The 19,493-nt window shown below is 33.1% G+C and overlaps 1 protein-coding gene across 1 annotated transcript; it reads left to right on the top strand.

Annotated features, from left to right (window-relative positions):
- Window positions 1–7,621: 7,621 nt before the first annotated feature.
- Window positions 7,622–18,608, top strand: ABCG32 (pleiotropic drug resistance 4). The gene is made up of 24 exons (XM_085739436.1): window positions 7,622–8,153; window positions 8,794–8,914; window positions 9,013–9,101; window positions 10,973–11,057; window positions 11,747–11,906; window positions 11,988–12,064; window positions 12,191–12,244; window positions 12,587–12,677; window positions 12,771–13,072; window positions 13,156–13,437; window positions 13,675–13,991; window positions 14,079–14,239; window positions 14,323–14,426; window positions 14,578–14,737; window positions 14,872–14,991; window positions 15,091–15,182; window positions 15,262–15,594; window positions 15,708–15,998; window positions 16,345–16,428; window positions 16,524–16,657; window positions 16,732–16,959; window positions 17,349–17,520; window positions 17,610–17,864; window positions 18,033–18,608. The coding sequence occupies exons 1-24, from the start codon at window positions 7,879–7,881 to the stop codon at window positions 18,300–18,302; spliced, it is 4,257 nt and encodes a 1,418-aa protein (XP_085595562.1). The 5' UTR covers window positions 7,622–7,878; the 3' UTR covers window positions 18,303–18,608.
- The last annotated feature ends 885 nt before the right edge of the window (window positions 18,609–19,493 follow it).

The following is a 19,493-nucleotide window of genomic DNA, read 5'->3' on the forward strand; positions in this document are numbered from 1 at the left end:
TGTAATTCGGACAATGTCAAGATGTTTTTGACGGTGGTCTACACCAAAAGAACCACATTTTTCAAAGATTATGTAATCCGTACCTTTTTTGTTCGTATATTTGTGTGTTTTATTTGCATTTATTTTATGAATTTAGCATCTAAATAATATAAAATAAGGCAAAGTGTAAGAAAAGTGTGTAAAACTGGTAAAAGAGGTTTCCGGATTATATAATCCGGAAATTTTTGGAAAATTATTTATCCGAATTATATAATTTGAAGGGCTTTTTTGTACATTTGCAGGGCGCGCGAGAAACCGACAGGGTTGGAAAAGTGTTGAAATATAGTTAGTTATACTCATTTTAGAGTTAGTTAGTGCACTAGTTCAGTCACTATATAAGTCACTAGTTGACTCTTTTGTATCTCTCTTTCACTTTTGTATCATTTTCACTATTATCAATACAATAACTTTGTAAACTTTTCCTCTCTATTTTCATGGATGACATGTTTCTCAACAAAAAGTAATAGTCTAAAAAAGGGTGTGTCGCGCACAAGGGTAGTAACTCGTAACTCACTAAGATCAAGGTCTACTAGCCCAATTACTTCGAATTTCTATTTGCATCTCCACAAATTGAAAAAATGCTTATACTTCTACGTTAAATGTGTATGTAAATTTAAGCAAACATAGATCACAAACAATTCCTACAAAAGAAAAAGATCATAAATAGTTAAAACGTACTACTTTAAATTTACTAAAGTCAACTTAGGTTTTATTATACTATTAGAGAATAGTATAAATAAGATTGGAGGAAGTATTGTCTATTCTTTTTTTTTTGTAACCAAAAAAAGAGAATAGACAATACTTTCTCCGGTCTTATTTATAAGAAATATTTGACTTTTTAGATTCATTGAGTAATTGATGTATATTGTTTACAATATAGACCAAATATACCATTTAAGCAATGGATCAAAAAGTCAAATATTTCTTATAAATAGGACTGGAGGGAGTATTACACTATCTATCCTCTCTGACGTGTGAGCCTCCTCTAAAAAAAAGTAAATATATATTTTTTAATTTACATTTATGATAATGAAAATACACAAATGATTTTTATTTTACATGAAAAAATCACCAACAATACAAAAATTATATAGTATTTGATAAAATTCATGTGTCCCACCAAATTATGTACGTTCATATGAATTTTAACCAATAAAAAAAAGTGCGTGGAAGTTTTGGTTATCTAATTCCATTTTAGTTCATAAAAAAGTACATGGATTCAATTCTTATTCATTCTATTCTACATCTCTCTTAAAATTTTAATTTCTCAGTTACATAATTAAAAAATAATCAGCGAGCTTGAGAGTAAGAAGAGAGATATTGAGGAGAGTGAATAATTCAATTTTAAGATTGCGTTGGTGTTGAGATATTATTCATGTGGTTTTTTTTGTGGTGACCGGAGTTTGAACCTCAAACCTTACATATATTATGCATTGTCCTTACTAACTATTATTCATGTGTTTTTTATTTTAAGAGAGTGTGTTGATGATATTATTCAAGTAATAAAAATGTTGTTATCTCACGGCAGTGCTCGTGTAATCCAGTTAATTATTATTATATTTATTTTTTATAAATTATTCTGGTTAATTTTCAAAACCACAATTTTCTCATAGCACGCACATGTTAAAAATAGATAGATTTCTGTATTTTCAGGCAAGGGACCCCAATCATTTAATCAAACAATTAATAGACATTACAATAATGCACTTCACATACTGGCTTTCTGGGGTTTGATTTCTTTCAATGAACTGTACTATACTATCTATACTAGTACCACCTTTCATGACACCATGTGAAAAGCCATAGAGTGTGTGCAAAGGTCGTTTATTTCTATTTTCTTTTTCATTTTTTTTTCGTTACATGGAATTTATTTTATTTCATACAACTATAATGTTAGCAATTTATGAGTTGCTATTATAGACAGTATAATTAAAACCACCTGCAAAATTATGTTTAGTTTTCTTTGTTGGTTTTTGAGGAAACAATACTAGATTGAGGTACTATAGGATGGATGTCGTTGTAAAAATAACTGCAGGAGGATATATAGTTTCACTTTTCAACATTCAAAAAAAAAATCGTAATTATTTTATTTTTATTAAGCTGAAAAGTGAATTTTAATGCCCAACCCTATTCATTCAATTTAAAAGCAAATGGTTGAGATTTTGATTCAACTTTACTCTTATGATGACTAAGAAAATTTATTTTGTTTTGTTTTAAAGAGCTTAGTAGCAAAGTTCACACACACAATAATTTGATATTACGAGTTGTTGTTTTTTATGAGATATATTATGCAATTGTGGTAAAGTATTTATACTTAAATGAATATTGTGAGTTTATATATAACTTATAGACATTGTAAGTTTGTTCGTAAATTCATCATTTTATTTTAAACGACTTTAAATTTATGTTATCGATATGCTATATTAACTTAAATGAGTATCATTTATTTTTGTAAAAAATATAAATTAAATTATATAAAATATATTTGTTTGTGAACTAATTAAAAAATGTTAAACCACACATTTTGGAACGAAAATATGAGACGCATTAAAATTTTAGACATGGGTAGACCCAACTCTACCATTATACCAGCATACTAAATTGTTACCAACCCGACAACTAGATAGATAGGCATTGAATAAAATTCATGTTTTTCTCTCTTCTTGGCATGCGTTGGTATTAAGGTTAAATTGCAAGTTTGAATGATTCCTTTTAAGTTTCCTTTTTTTTTATGGGTCTTGTTATCTTGTGCCCTTAGGACACAAGTTAAGGAATCTAAAATTAGAAGTTTTTTATTGAAAAGATCAAAATTTTGACTTTAAAAAATTGAATAAGGTTGAATGCACAACTTTTAAGATCATTATTTCTATTTAAATTCCTTAACATGTGCCCCAAGGGCACATGTTAACATTAGCCTTTTTTTATTTATATATATTGCAATAATTTGAATAATATACTCTTATGAAAGCTTCTTTCCCTAGGACATTTGTTAATTTGCATAAATTCAATAATAAAAAAAAATCTACTAAATTGTTTTGATGTTGGTCCCCCTTTAGCAAAATTCTTGGCTCTAGTGACATCATGCATCCCTAAAGTTAATTTACTTAACAGTGAAATGGTTCTTTTTTTCTTGCATGAACTAGCTGACTTAATACACCTCTGAAGAGTCCGCAGAAGATGCCCAACTTAAGGAATAAGAGCAATCTTTGTACCATAATTTACCATATAGTTTTTACAATCATATAAATTAGGTTTAAATGTGTAATTGGTCCCTGCACTTTCAACATATTTTGGCATTGGTCCCTGCATTTTTTTTTGTTTGGCATTGGTCCCTGCACTTTGTAAAAATATTGGCATTGGTCCATGCACTTTTTTTTGTTTGCCATTGGTCCCTGCACTTTGTAAAAATATTGGTATTGGTCCCTGCACTTTGGACAAATATTGGTATTGGTGCCACGTGGCATGAAATGATTGGGATCAATACCAAAATTTTTACAAAGTGCAGGGACCAATACCAATATTTTTACAAAGTGCAGTGGCCAATGTCAAACAAAAAAAAAGTGCAGGGACCAATGACAATATTTTTACAAAGTTCAGGGACCAATGCCAAACAAAAAAAAGTGCAGGGACCAATGCCAAAATCTGTTGAAAGTGCAAGGACCAATTACACATTTAAACCTATAAATTATGCAAAAATATAAAGACACAAATGCCAAGTGGGTGACCATACTCCCTAGAAATTGGAATAAAATTAAATGATATTGACCAAACTCTTGGACTTGGAGGACAAAGGCCAGAGTGTTTTCGTTCGTTAGCATGTGATGTCATATGAGGCTGAGGCAATTTCATGAAACCTCATTCGGTGGTTTGGCCTTTTTGGTCTAATTATAGAAATATCGATGTAGATGGTTGCTCTTTTGGACTCCCAAATGCGCAAACGGTTCCGGAGATTGCTCCAAACGGCATTTTTTAAATATTTTTAAAGGCTTTGAGAGATAACTCATGAACGTTGTTTTCAAGATAAGGTGTACATAAGGGGTTAAAAGAGCACCCATCACCGTTGAATTATAAACTTACATAGGACCGGTCCTAAGATTTTTGATGTTGTGGACGAAACAATAAAATTGTACCCTTTTGATTATTCCAATAGTTTTATTCTTACATTTTTTGTTGCAAAAGATGAATTTATAATCAAAGTTTTCTAAAAATATATTCTCAATATAATTAATCTAACTGAATTAAAAAGATATATATCTATATAGTACTAACTACTAAGTAAAAATAATAATTTTAGTGCTCCTAAAATAATGGTGCCCTAGGCTGCTACCCCTTCCGCCCACCCTCAGGGTCACCCCTGAACTTACACCTGTTTAATTATTGGTGTTATTAGTGGGTTGCTTACGCTTCACGTTGTTATCGAACTGAGTGGCTGTTTTTTTTTTTTTGTTGTTGTTAGAATGCATGGTATGGATGCATTAGGAAATACCGTTGTGGAAGTGAGCAAAAATGAACTAACTAATACAAGTTTTTAGGGAAAATGATTATTGAGTCACTGCATATTAGATAGGTTAAGTATTGTCAATCTGTCAACCTAACTCAAATTTGCGGTAAGAATTTGCTTTAAAATTGGTAATCTAATTTTCCCGTTCCGAATATATATGATTCTCTTTATTAGAGGTTGGTTGACAATTATTTTCCAGTTGATTGCTAGCCCATCAGAGGTTTCCAAGAATCTAAATATGAATATAATCTTACTTTTTTTTTTTGGTAAATCAATCAAATTTTAACTTGACATAAAATGATAAGATGATTCTACATTAAAAGTCCTACCCAACTAAACAAAAATCAAAACAAACAACATAAAAAAAGAGCCAAAAGACTCAAGCACCAGCAAAACCTAGATGCCCTAGGAGTTGAATGAGTACTACTCATGAAAATCAAAAGAAAAGTCTTTCACATGAGATTTAAGCAACCCCGTGGGAGAAGGTTGATGGTCTCAATAATATGAATCACATTCACTTCATGATTATCAAAGATAATATTCTTCATTGATTTTTAAATAGAGCGAATAGTAGTCAACCAAATTATGATATTAACCTTGTTCAAAAAAGTCACGAAATTTTAAAGTATGATCCCAATATCAAACTTGACCAAATTGAAATTCAAAACATAAATGGTAGAGTAATTCCTCCACACCATAACACATCACACGTGATTGTGAATCCATTGATAAAATGTAACGACTAAACAAATTAACCATCTTGTACATTATTCAACAAACTCCTTACAAATAGACAATTTTTTTAGAAGATTCATTGTTTACACCTTTTCAAAACTATTAATAATGTCTAAAGCACTGTATTTAAGTTGTAACAGAAGATTTAAGTTTGTTATTGTTTTAGAAAGAATTTTTATATATTACTTTTTCTTGTAAAAATTACGGTACAAAAATATTTTTTATTACGAACTTATCTCAAACAACACCTCACAGGTTTCATACACGCACACTTTCTAAATCAAATATGTAAACTATATTTAATAACACAATAGGTCAAAAGGCAAGTATAAGAGAGAAAAAAAAATACAAGTTTAAAGGTGTTTCTAAGTTATATGTATTTGCAACGAAGAGCATTTGAACCAAAATATGATTAATATCTGTTTCTTCACCATCCAAAATAATAATGTAAGAATTCCAACAAATTTTATTCGAACCATCTTCCACGTTTTGTACATGTTTAGTCCCTTCCTTTTCATAAAAAATAATGTTGAAGTAGCATTTTTTACTAAAAGGGTTGTAGCAAGCCACCACATGTTGGAATTCAATGCCTGTCACTAAAAGCGTAAATCAGCAAATCCGTCATCCGTGTACTGTATCACCGGTGCATTACAACGCTGGGCCTCATGTCACATTATTGCTAACGGGGATGCATTGCATAATGTGGTTGACTGAACATGTATTAGTTTGTTAAGATTAAGGATTAATTAAGGATGTACAAACTTGGCGAAAACCTAGGTTTTTAGCATGGACGATCCTAAGAATTTGTGTTCCAAGTCAATCGATAAAGTTGTATCCTTTTAATCATTCAATATAAGTTTTTAATAAAATATATATTCATTCATAATCAAGATTTTCTCAAAATATGTTTTTAATAAAATTAATCAAAACAAGTTAAAAATAAATATATTTATATTGAACCGACTATTAAATAAAATAATAATTTTGATACCTTTAAAAAATGGTGTCCGAGACGGTCTCAAACCATCCTTGATTTTAGGTTAGATGTGATCCTAACCCAAACAAAGTTGAGGGCAAAAATTTGTCCAAAATCTTGCTGTGCAAGAGGGGAGATCGGATCTAGGTTGATCTTTGAGTAATCCATCCCATTGGATAAAGTGGACAAAGAGTTTTTACTACTATTTCACTACTACTACTTATTGCTTACTTATAATTCTTAAATTTTTACCGTCCACATTTTTTATAAGACGTGTAATTCTAAGTTGCGTATTTTATAAGACCACAATGAATTCTTCTTACTTGATTAGCTTCTTCTAAATCTTTCACTCCTATACTATCTCATTCTTTGCCAAAACATCACGAGATGACTTGTCTAGTATTATAAGTTACTTGTTGATTAGTTAATTATTTATTGGGATAATAGTCATTTTTGTTTTTGAATGTGTAACGAGTAGTCACAATAATGGCAAAGTATAGTTTGGACCATCAAGTACATTGCTCCAACTTACACCACCTCAATATAAGCCATTGATATATTATAAATTTATTCTAACGGTCTGGAACATATGATGAAAAACCTGTTACAAAGTGTTATTTTAGTGGTGTAAGTTGGTGCACTCTATTTGGTGGTGTAAACTAAATGGCACCCACAATAATATATCAATGCATCAAAATTTTAAAATAGTCTCTGATTATATGCTTCTTTAGTCAAAATAGTCTTATAATGACTAATATAACAATAACTAAGTATATTGGGAGACTAATTAATTTGAAAATATTAATGAAGCATTTTAATGTCAGAGACTATTTTAACTAATAAAATGCGCAATTAAAGGACCAAAGACCAAAATGACTATTACCCCTTGTTTATTTTGAAAAAAAAAATTATGTAATTACTAGTTAACGACTTATCTTAAGATCATCTAGATTTGAATTCAACTTTTACCTCATGAAATTTGATCGTGATAAAAATACCGTAATAACAACATAAAAAATGTTAACATGTGCCCCATGAACATTTGTCAAGAAACCAAAACAAGTACTAATATTTTATAAGAAGGTAGTGTAATTATTACTTGATCAAAAGAAAAAACTAAAATTTTCAATGTAAAACTTCTATTTAAAAAGTGCCCCAAAGCAGCGGTTAGCACGACTTAATAACATAGGAGTAATTAAAAAGAGATAAAGAGCACGACTTAATAACATAGGAGTAATTAAAAAGAGATAAAGAGGTGTTAAGAAGAGGGAGCGAGTGGGAAAAAGAAAAAGGGAGCGCGCGCGTGAAATATGAATGGAATCCACAGTATTTCCCGCGGCTATTAAATGAGTCGGGTCGTTTTTAACAGCAAACAACACAACCACTATACTGCGCTTTAAGGAAATCACCCACTCACTCTGTAAACTGTGAACTACTACGTACATACATTACTCTCTGTCTCTCTCTCTCTCTCTCTCTCTCTCATTAATACTTCAACTACCTATCCATCCTTCTTCACTCATAACAAGGATCAACAACTACTCTTTCTTCTTCTTCTTCTTCTTCATTCCCTTCATTCATTCCTTCATCTCAATCACATTGTCTCTCTCATTCTACTCTTTTCGCAATGTGGAACTCGGCGGAAAATGCCTTCGCCAGATCGGAGTCATTTAGAGAATCCGGGGAAGACGAAGAAGCTTTACGCTGGGCAGCTTTAGAGAGACTTCCAACTTACAAACGAGCGAGAAGAGGAATCTTCCAGAATCTCGTCGGTGATAAGAAAGAAATCGACGTAACTCAACTCCAAGCGCAAGAGCAGAAACTTATTCTAGAAAGGCTTGTTGATGTCGTTGATAATGATCCTGAGAGATTCTTCCACCGTATGCGAAGCCGATTCGACGCGTAATTATACCTTTTCCTTCATCAATATTCCTTTTCATTTTCGCAAAGAATTCACGTTTCGCGTTAATTATATATGTGTTCATCATGTTGGATATGGCGCTAGTTTGCTTCACTTTTTGTTTGAAATTGAGTTTAATCAAGTGAAAAGTTATTGTTTGGATCATTCGAATTTAGTGTAGTATTATTTTTATTTTTATTTTTATCTTTGTTTATAGCAAACAAAATTCACTGAATATATATATTTGGATTTACTCATGGAAGAGGTAAAACTGATTTCAAGATTTAAAATTGATTTTGGCATCTTTTATGAATTATAATTGATTTTATAATTTGTAGTAACTTTTTGCCAACGAAAGTGATCTTTATACTCAACTCAATTGTTTACTATCCATACAAATATAAATCATTTTAATTAAAATTAATTTTACAAAAATAAATTTAATCATAATCATTTTTTGACACAGAGAGTATGATAAATTCACCACCGTAATTTTGACAAGTTCACTAGGATCAACTTTAACGTCTTACTCGTGCTATTTTGTATCCAAACATGCAATTAGATGGTTCTTTTTTCGATTTTCATTTTCATTTTTCACTCAAAATCTAAATTTAGATAATACTTGATGCATGATCTCCACAGAGTACATTTGGCATTTCCAAAGATTGAAGTTCGATTTCAAAACTTAACAATTGAGACATTTGTACATGTGGGAAGCAGAGCTTTACCTACCATTCCAAATTTCATCTGTAACATGACTGAGGTGAACTTTACCTTTGATTTTTTCTTTCTTTCTTTCTTTCTTTCTTTTGGTTTACAACTTCAATTAGCTTGATAATTTGATCTTGATATTGTGATTAGGCTCTGTTAAGACAATTGAGGTTATACAGAAGAAAGAGAAGCAAATTGACTATTCTTGCTGATATCAATGGGATTATCAGACCTTCAAGGTCAGTGTTGAAAGTTACTACTGTTTTACTAAAGTCACAACCAAGCATGTATTGTTAACCACACTTTGACGTTGTGGGAACTTTTATTCCTGTTGGTTGTTAGTTTGGTAACATAGTTCTCATATAATAATAATCATATGATTTTTCGTTAATCAATCCAAATGGATTTTTTTTATTTAATTAGTAAGGCCTTTTTTTTTTGTATGCCATGTCAATGGAAAGATTAAAAATTAAATTAAACTGTGAAACAATCGATCATCAATTGATAGTAAAAGTTGAATTTAATCAATACCTAAATATTGCTTAAAAAAAAATCAATACCTAAATACATTTGTAGTTCATAAAAAATTACAACTATTTGAATTTAGTCCCTACAAAAAATTTATTCAATTTTAGTACTTATTTTGCTTTTATAGCATGGGGACTAAAAGCATCAAACTTTTTGTAGAAATTAATAAAATGTGTGTAGGGATTAAATCCTAAATCTTACAGAGATTAAGAATAAGATCATACTAACTAGTGTTTTTGGGTATTTGTTAAGGAAACAAAAAAGATAAATTTGTATTGAAAATAATATTTTTCACACTTTTTTTCCATTTTTTTTTACACTTTTAAGATATTGACTAAATAAGTTTCGAGATAGTCTTAGTATATTTGGTTACTTAACAAGTGCCTAGGGGCCACTTGTTAGAATTTTCCTTAAAAATATATTTAACTCGTTAAACAAACTACCTTAAAAGTTAGTTATATAACATCATATTTAAACTTTTTTAAAGGAAAAATAAACATTAAATATATAAATATTTTCCCTCAAAAAATTAAATATATAAATATTTACAAGGTGAATTCTAGGGTGAGGGATCAATTAAGTCCCTCACCGGTGGACCACTTAATTTGAGCGTTAGATTAAAGTAAGACTATGTGATACTGATAGTCATTATCACACCGAATCCAAGTTATTTCTCTCCCCCTTACTCTCTTTCAACCGCTTGAGAGATTTATTGATGTCTGCCGAGTGCCTCTTTCTCTTATTGCCGAGTAACTTTAACAATGGATGAGCTTTTGTATTGCAAAGATTGTGAATTTAGTATATTTTTTGTTTTTAATTTTTGTCCTACCATTTTATTTCACAGAAGAATCAAATTTTAGGAATGTACATTTGAAGTTTAAGATATGATTTTAAAGCTTAAAGCTTCGGGATTAGAGACAATTTTTAGTAAGCAACAACAAATTTTGCAGGATGAATTTGGAGGATTATAGCATGAGAAACTAATAGAAAAGATAGTCAAAACAGGATGAACATTTTATTATCAATGATGTTGGTTTTCATCAGTGCAGTGCATGAAGGGAAACGTGAACACAGAGAAGAGAGAACAGGGAGAAAAATCCAGTGTGGTGATAAGTAATGAAATCATATAGACATATTTAATCTAACGGTGGAATAAAGTGATACACCGGTGAGGGACTTAATTGATCCCTCACCCTAGAATCCACCTATTTACAAATCATAAATAAAAAATTATTACTTAACTAAAATTAATTTTTTAAAACGCATAATTTAAAAAAAAAAAAAATAAAGTAGTATATTTATTACAAATAAAATATTATTTATATCATTAAAACAAATAATTCTTATTGTTTTTAATTTATGTTTCTTATTTTTTTCTGCATTGGTATTACACACATATACTTCTCACTGGAAAATAAGGATAACTATTTTCCATTAAAGAAATATTTTTAAAAACTTCTTTTCCTAATAATTATAATCCTTTCATTGCTTGAATGGTTTGTATGTGGCAATGTGTTATTCTTGTTTCTCTATGTGGTACATGTTTTATGTTTGATAGATTGTTGTTTTGTTATTCTTGCAGGCTAACGTTGTTATTGGGTCCGCCAAGCTCTGGGAAAACAACATTGCTTTTAGCTCTTGCTGGCAGACTAGGACCTGGTTTGCAGGTTTACTAAGCTTTTTAATTGCATTGAACAAATCTGAATACCGTTCCTATATATATGGTCACTCAACTAATATGCCAACATCATAGAAATTCTTGCTAGTCACACTGTTTAATCCTACAGCAAACTATGCAGTACAGAATGATTGTTAAAAACTTGACTGTAAAAAGAAACAATGTAAAACAATACCTGAGTGAGTTGCACATAAAGTTCATTTTGAAAATAACTACCAATCCCTCATTTTCTATTCGACCAGTAACGTTATTTTGTATATCTTTTGTACTAGAGAAAGAATGCTTACACCGAGGCCACAATAGGCTGTTTGGAAATTGGAATTAATGAGAACAACTCTCTCAATTCTTTATAGCCTGAGACACTATTTTTGGTGCCTTGCTACACTCTGCTTGGATTTATCTCTAGTAGTAATAGATGCAGAATAGCATCATTTAGTATAAAAACATCGGTCATAGGTAATTAGTAGAATGGAAGGCTGAAGTGACCAACTAGACTGCACTCCACTCCTTTATGGAAATATAATTTTTTTGTGCATGGGTGCCTTCTCCATTTGATTCAAATGATGATTTCTAAATAAATTAAACAGTGACCTATACTTACTATACTAGTATACTACGATCCTGGATTTAACTTGGTTTTCCTCGCATCTAATTTTTGTTCTTTCACTTCCTTTGAAGATGTCAGGGGACATTACCTACAATGGACATGGTTTGAATGAGTTTGTTCCTCAGAGAACATCAGCTTATGTCAGCCAACAAGATTGGCATGTAGCAGAGATGACTGTGAGGGAAACCCTCCAGTTTGCTGGTTGCTGTCAAGGCGCTGGATTTAAATTCGGTGTGTTTTTTTGTAATCGTGTTAACTTATGCTCAATTTGTTCTTTTAGAGGCTGATTACTAAATTCTGGTGTCTTACCAGATATGTTGATGGAACTTGCTAGAAGAGAAAAGAATGCTGGAATAAAACCTGATGAAGACCTTGATTTATTCATGAAGGCACATACTCATTCTTTTTTTCTTCCCTTTAATGGGAAAATATCTCTTTTTTTTTTTATTTTCAAAATATACATTATAAACTGCATTCATGGACACAAATTAATCTACTCAAGATGCATTTTGCAGTCATTAGCTCTTGGTGGACAGGAAACAAATCTTGTGGTTGAGTACATCATGAAGGTATTCCCTGAATACTGTTACTCTTGGATGCACAGTGAGCTGTCATGTGATTGTGACCTGAAATATTTGTTGCCTGTTTTTTATTTTGGAATACTTTTTCTACTAATGGAATTCGTGATACAAAATAAAATTGTGGAGATACAAATGACTTACAAAGAATCCTAAAAACACAATTGTGGACATCCAATAAAGAAGAAGAAAATATCCCCAGAGCCTAATTCCAACATGTGATTAACTTCTTTGGCAAGTTATCTAAAAAAAAAATTCATAAGATCAATTATGTGTGTATGTATATGATTATTTCATTGTTTAGTTCTAAGTACTAAAATACTTCTCACAAAGATATTAGGTTTGGACATGTGTGGTGACACATTGGTGGGGGATGAAATGCTCAAGGGAATCTCGGGAGGACAAAAGAAGCGGCTTACAACAGGTTAGTGAAGTGTACTAGTGTGTAACCCTGTCTTTTATACTAGCGCCTTAGATACATTTGCAATATGCTAATCAGTTGATGTCTGATTTACAGGCGAATTACTAATTGGACCAGCAAGAGTGCTGTTCATGGATGAGATATCAACTGGTTTAGATAGTTCAACTACATATCAGATTATCAGATATCTCAAGCATTCAACACACGCACTTGATGCAACCACAATCATATCGCTTCTTCAACCAGCTCCAGAGACCTATGAATTGTTTGATGATGTCATTCTTTTGTCCGAGGGTCAGATTGTATATCAGGGGCCGCGTGAGGCTGCTATTGAATTTTTCAAACTTATGGGATTCAGTTGTCCCGATAGAAAAAATGTAGCAGACTTCTTACAAGAAGTGAGTAGCAGTGATATTTGAATGAGTATTTCTAATACATTTTAACTTAAGTGGCTGTTCAGACTTAAGATTCTTATCAACAGGTCACGTCTAAGAAGGATCAAGAGCAGTACTGGTCCGTTCTCGACCGCCCTTACCGGTACATTCCTGTCGGGAAATTCGCCCAAGCATTTTCCTTGTATCGTGAGGGAAAGCTTTTGTCTGAGGAACTAAATGTTCCTTTCAATAGGCGCAATAATCATCCAGCTGCCTTGGCAACTTGTTCCTATGGAGCAAAAAGGGGTGAACTTCTCAAGATTAATTATCAGTGGCAGAAGCTTCTCATTAAACGGAATGCATTTATTTACATTTTTAAATTTGTTCAGGTAATGCTACCATTATAAAATCTACGATACAAGTAATTCTAGTGAAATTACCTCAAGAAAAAGAAAATATTCTTGTAATCTCAGAATCTTCTTTGTTATGTGTTTGAACTCGTGACTCTTTCTTTTCAATATGCGCTTGTAATCTCAGAATATTCTTGTAATTTGACTTCTTCAATATGCGTTTGTAACTATGTAAGGTTTATGTAGCTGATATTTACCTTTACTTACTATTTTCAGCTGATTTTGGTTGCTTTAATTACAATGACTGTTTTTTTCCGAACAACGATGCACCATGATACAATTGATGACGGAGGCTTATACCTTGGAGCACTGTATTTTTCTATGATTACTATTCTTTTTAACGGTTTTACGGAAGTGTCAATGTTAGTTGCAAAGCTTCCAGTTCTTTACAAACACAGAGACTTTCATTTCTATCCTAGCTGGGCATATACACTCCCTTCTTGGTTCCTTAGTATCCCAACTTCTCTCATGGAGGCTGGATGCTGGGTACTGGTATCGTACTATGCCAGTGGATACGATCCTGCATTTACTAGGTAATTAATCTTATGTTCACTTAGTGTTTTCATGTATTCTAAGAGTTTCTCTTGAGTAACTATTTTTGTGTCTATCTTGATCTGCAGATTTCTTCGGCAATTCTTGCTTTTTTTCTTTCTGCATCAGATGTCTATAGGTTTGTTTCGCTTGATAGGATCCTTGGGTCGGAATATGATAGTAGCCAATACCTTCGGATCATTTGCCATGTTGGTTGTAATGGCTCTTGGCGGATATATAATTTCAAAAGGTTAATCTCGAACTGCAATCTCTGGATGTTTCAAAATTCGTTTTGGTAAACTAATTTTCTGACTATAACTTATTTTGAGGCAGACCGTATACCAAGTTGGTGGATATGGGGCTTTTGGGTTTCTCCTTTGATGTATGCACAAAATTCTGCTTCTGTAAATGAGTTCCTTGGACATTCCTGGAACAAGGTATAATCCTTGTTGTGATTGTGATCATTTGTTTTTTTCAGATGATAATGTTGTGAAGTGATGATATGATTTTTACTCAACATGAATTCTCTTCAGCAATTTCCTTACTGCATCTATAACGATTTATGTCACTATTTAATCTCGTTTACAGAATGTTGGAAACCAGACCATTTATCCATTGGGCAAGGCAGTGTTAAAAGCAAGGAGTTTGTATTCTGAGAGCTATTGGTATTGGATTGGTCTTGGAGCATTGGTTGGATACACAGTTTTATTCAACATTCTATTTACAATCTTCTTAGCTTACCTTAATCGTAAGACTCGTCATTCTATATATAATCCCTCTAATTGTCTAATGTTGTGGTGCCTTCTGGAACTTCATAGACCAAAATAACTTTGTTAGAGAGACAGATTTCATAATATCTTGCTCTCTCAATATTTGCTTCAGCTCTGGGAAAACAACAACCCGTCGTCTCAAAGGGTGAGCTGCAAGAAAGAGAAAAAAGAAGAAATGGTGAAAATGTTGTTATTGAGCTGAGAGAGTACTTGCAGCATTCGGCATCAAGTGGTTTGTCAATATAAATTTCAGATTATACATTTAGTTTTTACATGACTGTATGTGTATAGACCGGACATAACATTTTATCCAACTGTCTTATCTTCTCAGGAAAGCATTTTAAGCAAAAAGGAATGGTTCTCCCATTTCAACCCCTTTCTATGGCTTTCAGCAATATCAATTACTATGTGGAAGTTCCTTTGGTACGTAAACAAATGATTTTTATTTTTTTAAAATAAATCCGGTAGACTAAATGCTTTTTTGGTTCATTTATTGCTTCAGGAGTTGAAACAACAAGGGATATCAGAAGATAAACTGCAGCTGCTTGTTAATGTTACTGGAGCTTTTAGGCCTGGTGTGTTGACAGCATTGGTTGGAGTAAGTGGTGCTGGGAAAACCACTTTGATGGATGTATTAGCTGGAAGAAAAACTGGTGGTACTATAGAAGGGAGTATATATATATCTGGTTATCCCAAAAGACAAGATTCTTTTGCAAGAGTATCTGGTTACTGTGAGCAATCTGATGTGCATTCCCCTGGCTTGACTGTCTGGGAATCCTTACTATTTTCTGCTTGGCTTCGATTATCTTCAGATGTTGACTTGGATACACAAAAGGTGAGGCATGGTAACAAACAACAGTGGCCATTCTGCATTTTATAGAGTCAAGCGTGGAATATATTTTAACATTTTTTATCAAAAAATAACTTTTCGAGGGTTTTGATTGCCAGGCCTTTGTCGAGGAGATAATGGAGCTGGTGGAGCTCACACCACTAAGTGGAGCGCTAGTTGGTCTCCCTGGAGTTGATGGTCTGTCAACAGAACAACGAAAAAGGTTGACTATAGCAGTGGAACTAGTTGCCAATCCTTCTATGGTCTTCATGGATGAGCCCACGTCCGGATTGGATGCCAGGGCTGCAGCCATTGTGATGAGAACTGTGAGGAATATTGTAAATACTGGGCGAACGATTGTCTGCACCATCCATCAGCCTAGCATAGACATATTTGAATCCTTTGATGAGGTAGTTTCCTTAAGAGAGGGCACTACAAGCATTTCATTTAAAATTGAGAATTGGAAGTTGTGTCTAATAGGAGGCAACATCGCCTCTCCATCCCTTCCCCTTGCTTACTTTTATGTTGATAGTGTTATGTTATGTATGTTGTTATACCACAATTTCTTTCTATTTTGTTCTTTTGGATATGTAACAATACATGCATCTTTCGTGTATACAAGTTTCTGTTATCCTGTCTCTAATTCGAATTGATTGATGGTTTGTGAGAGGGCATCATGTCATATTTCTATCTGAACTTCTCTATAACACTTAATATAATCTAAATTTTTTGCTGAAATCTCAATTTCTTTTACAGCTTCTGTTTATGAAGCGGGGAGGAGAGCTTATATACGCTGGCCCACTTGGCCCTAAATCAAGTGAACTAATCAGTTATTTTGAGGTCAGCTGAGGCTTGCTTAGGTCTCTTGATTGTTCTATATGGTTTATGGTTCAAAGGTGAATCCTCAATTATTTATGATGTTTATATCTATGTAGGCAATCGAAGGAGTCCCAAAGATCAGATCTGGATATAACCCTGCGACATGGATGCTGGAGGTTACTTCTTCAGTAGAAGAAAACCGTCTGGGAGTTGACTTTGCAGAAATCTACCGCAACTCGAGTTTATATCAGTATGTGTAGTTCTTAGCTGCAACTTTTATGCATGGATTTTTTATATATGTTAATATACCATCTTTTTCTTCAGATATAACCAAGAGTTGGTCGAAAGATTGAGCATCCCATCTAGTAACTCCAAAGAATTGCATTTTCCAACGAAGTATTGTCGGTCACCTTTTGAGCAGTTCCTAACTTGTCTTTGGAAGCAAAACCTATCTTACTGGCGTAACCCACAGTACACTGCTGTTCGCTTCTTCTACACTTTCTTCATCTCATTGATGCTTGGGACGATATGTTGGAGATTTGGTGCCACAAGGTCCTTTTCTTTTTTTTCCCTTTTTTTGTTTAATTTCTTTTTATATATTCAATTTCAAATAACAACCTGTTTCAAATGCTTCATAAGTTGTCCATTTTTTTATTATTTTGTACTTCTCTGCTACGTTTTCCTGCTACAGGTCGGTAGTTATGATATGATGAATCCTATTATTTAGTAAACATAAAAAATCCCTGCAAGTTACTAGTAATGAGTTGACATAATTGGTTGGTTGGTAGGAAAAATGGTAGACAAAAAGGTCGACAAAATGATGTTCAAGATGTCTGGAGGTTCATGGAATGTTTAGAACATTATGCTAATATAGTTTATTTATGCATATTTTATTCTTTTACCATCAACCTTATGCAACACTCATATTTGTATGTTTACAGGGATACACAGCAAGATCTATTTAATGCCATGGGATCTATGTATTCGGCGATCCTCTTCATTGGCATCACAAATGGCACAGCTGTTCAACCTGTCGTTTCAGTGGAAAGATTTGTTTCATATAGAGAAAGAGCTGCAGGGATGTACTCGGCTTTATGTTTTGCATTTGCTCAGGTATTTTTTTTCAGATGGAATTACTTACAAAGTGCCTGGAACCTGCAGTTTTCCATAAGTTGACTAATGTGTTATCCTCCATTGTGCAGGTTGTGATTGAGTTCCCTTATGTGTTTGCACAGGCTATCATATACTCTTCAATTTTCTATTCCATGGGTTCATTTGTCTGGACTGTTGATAGGTTCATTTGGTACTTATTCTTCATGTATTTGACTATGTTATATTTTACCTTCTATGGGATGATGACTACTGCTGTTACACCAAATCATCATGTTGCTGCCATCATCGGTGCTCCATGTTATATGTTGTGGAACCTTTTCAGTGGTTTTATGATTCCTCATAAGGTATGGGAACTGATGCTTTGTTGCTTCCATTTACAGTTTCGGTTGCTCTCATAACAATAACTTTTTGGACTACCTTGATGTCGAAAATTATCATCTAGTATTATACTGATGTAATGTTTTTGAGAATTATCTGTCATCGAATAACTTATTTCTCCTTGAAATTTACAGAGAATCCCTATTTGGTGGAGATGGTATTACTGGGCAAACCCTGTAGCCTGGACTTTGTATGGTCTCCTAACTTCACAGTATGGTGACGATGATAAGTTGGTGAAGCTAACCAATGGAAGCTCGGTACCCATAAGACTCGTACTCAAAGAAGTTTTTGGGTACAGGCATGATTTCTTGTGCGTTGCTGCTACCATGGTAGCTGGTTTCTGCATACTTTTTGCATTTGTATTTGCCTATGCAATTAAATCCTTCAATTTCCAAAGGAGGTGATGGGATGGACTTTGCTATTAGTTTTCCAATACATCGTAAAATAAGTGTCAAAAGTGTATAGGGATATAATTATTTTATAGCAGAGATCTTGTGTGCTTTGTAAACCAATAACAGCACAATATCGAAATTATTTTGTTTTACATAATTCAGAGGCATATTTGTTGTAAAGTGAAGTGATGTATTATTGGTTTGTAGGCTTTCCTGTTAGATATATATAAGTAGTGCTTCAGATTATTTATTTACTCTTTGGTTTAGTGTATACAAGTTTTTCTGCAGTTATATTGAATAATCAATCCTACTCGTGAATATGTCATCTAGTTCTTTACTAATTTAATTTTGTATTTTGTCTCTTATATATGATATGTGAGAGGTAATGTGTGGCAAACATTTTTCTAGTCTCTTTGATGGAGAAAGAAAGACCCAGAAAAAAGTGCTAGGGACTCTCAACAGGAAAGGAAAAAATTACTTGGAGTTCATTCATTGATGTGAATTGTTAACACAAATTGATAGAGACCCGAGTATTAGGGATAAGGAAAAGAAGGGCTATTATGTAATAAAGAGCATGGTGAGAGGTGGGCGAATTTACATCTTTGACTCCTACCTTTTTTTCTTTTAATAGTTTTTTTTTTTTTTTGAAATGGCAAATATTATTCTCGTCGAGTAGATGCAAGAAGCAAAACCATTCGCAGAAAAGCAATAAAATACAACTGACGCCGCAAATATACGGAACGCCACCGGAAAACCACCACCAAAGCGCAGCAAATAATGAGGCCCAAGTATACCAAGACAGACAAAACACCATCTGCATACTCATGCCTCACTGTCGCAAGCAGCTACCACGCAGGGATCCAAACAACACTCCCAGCAAGCTACCAACAACCTTACTAGACTAACAACCCACCTAAGTTACTACCTTCCCTAACAAAAGAAAGGTACTGATAGCACACCTGCCAAAACAACTAAAAACAGAAGCAAAAAAGGTAAAGGCCGCTGAACCAATCCACTCGGCTTGCACTCTAGCCACTCGCTGCCAACAAAACAGAAGCAAACAAGAGCCTAGAAAGGCCTGCCAGCAGCACTACAAACAACAGCAAAGCTTCCCAAAAATCCCTGCCTCCACCAACCATTACATTTGAAGACAAAGTCTAGGATTCCAACACCATTCATAGAAAAGGCACGGATAATTTGTGT

This window comes from Medicago sativa, chromosome 8 (assembly GCF_051527215.1).
Source record: "Medicago sativa cultivar Bolivia chromosome 8, Bolivia_mono, whole genome shotgun sequence".
Lineage (NCBI taxonomy): Eukaryota > Viridiplantae > Streptophyta > Magnoliopsida > Fabales > Fabaceae > Medicago > Medicago sativa.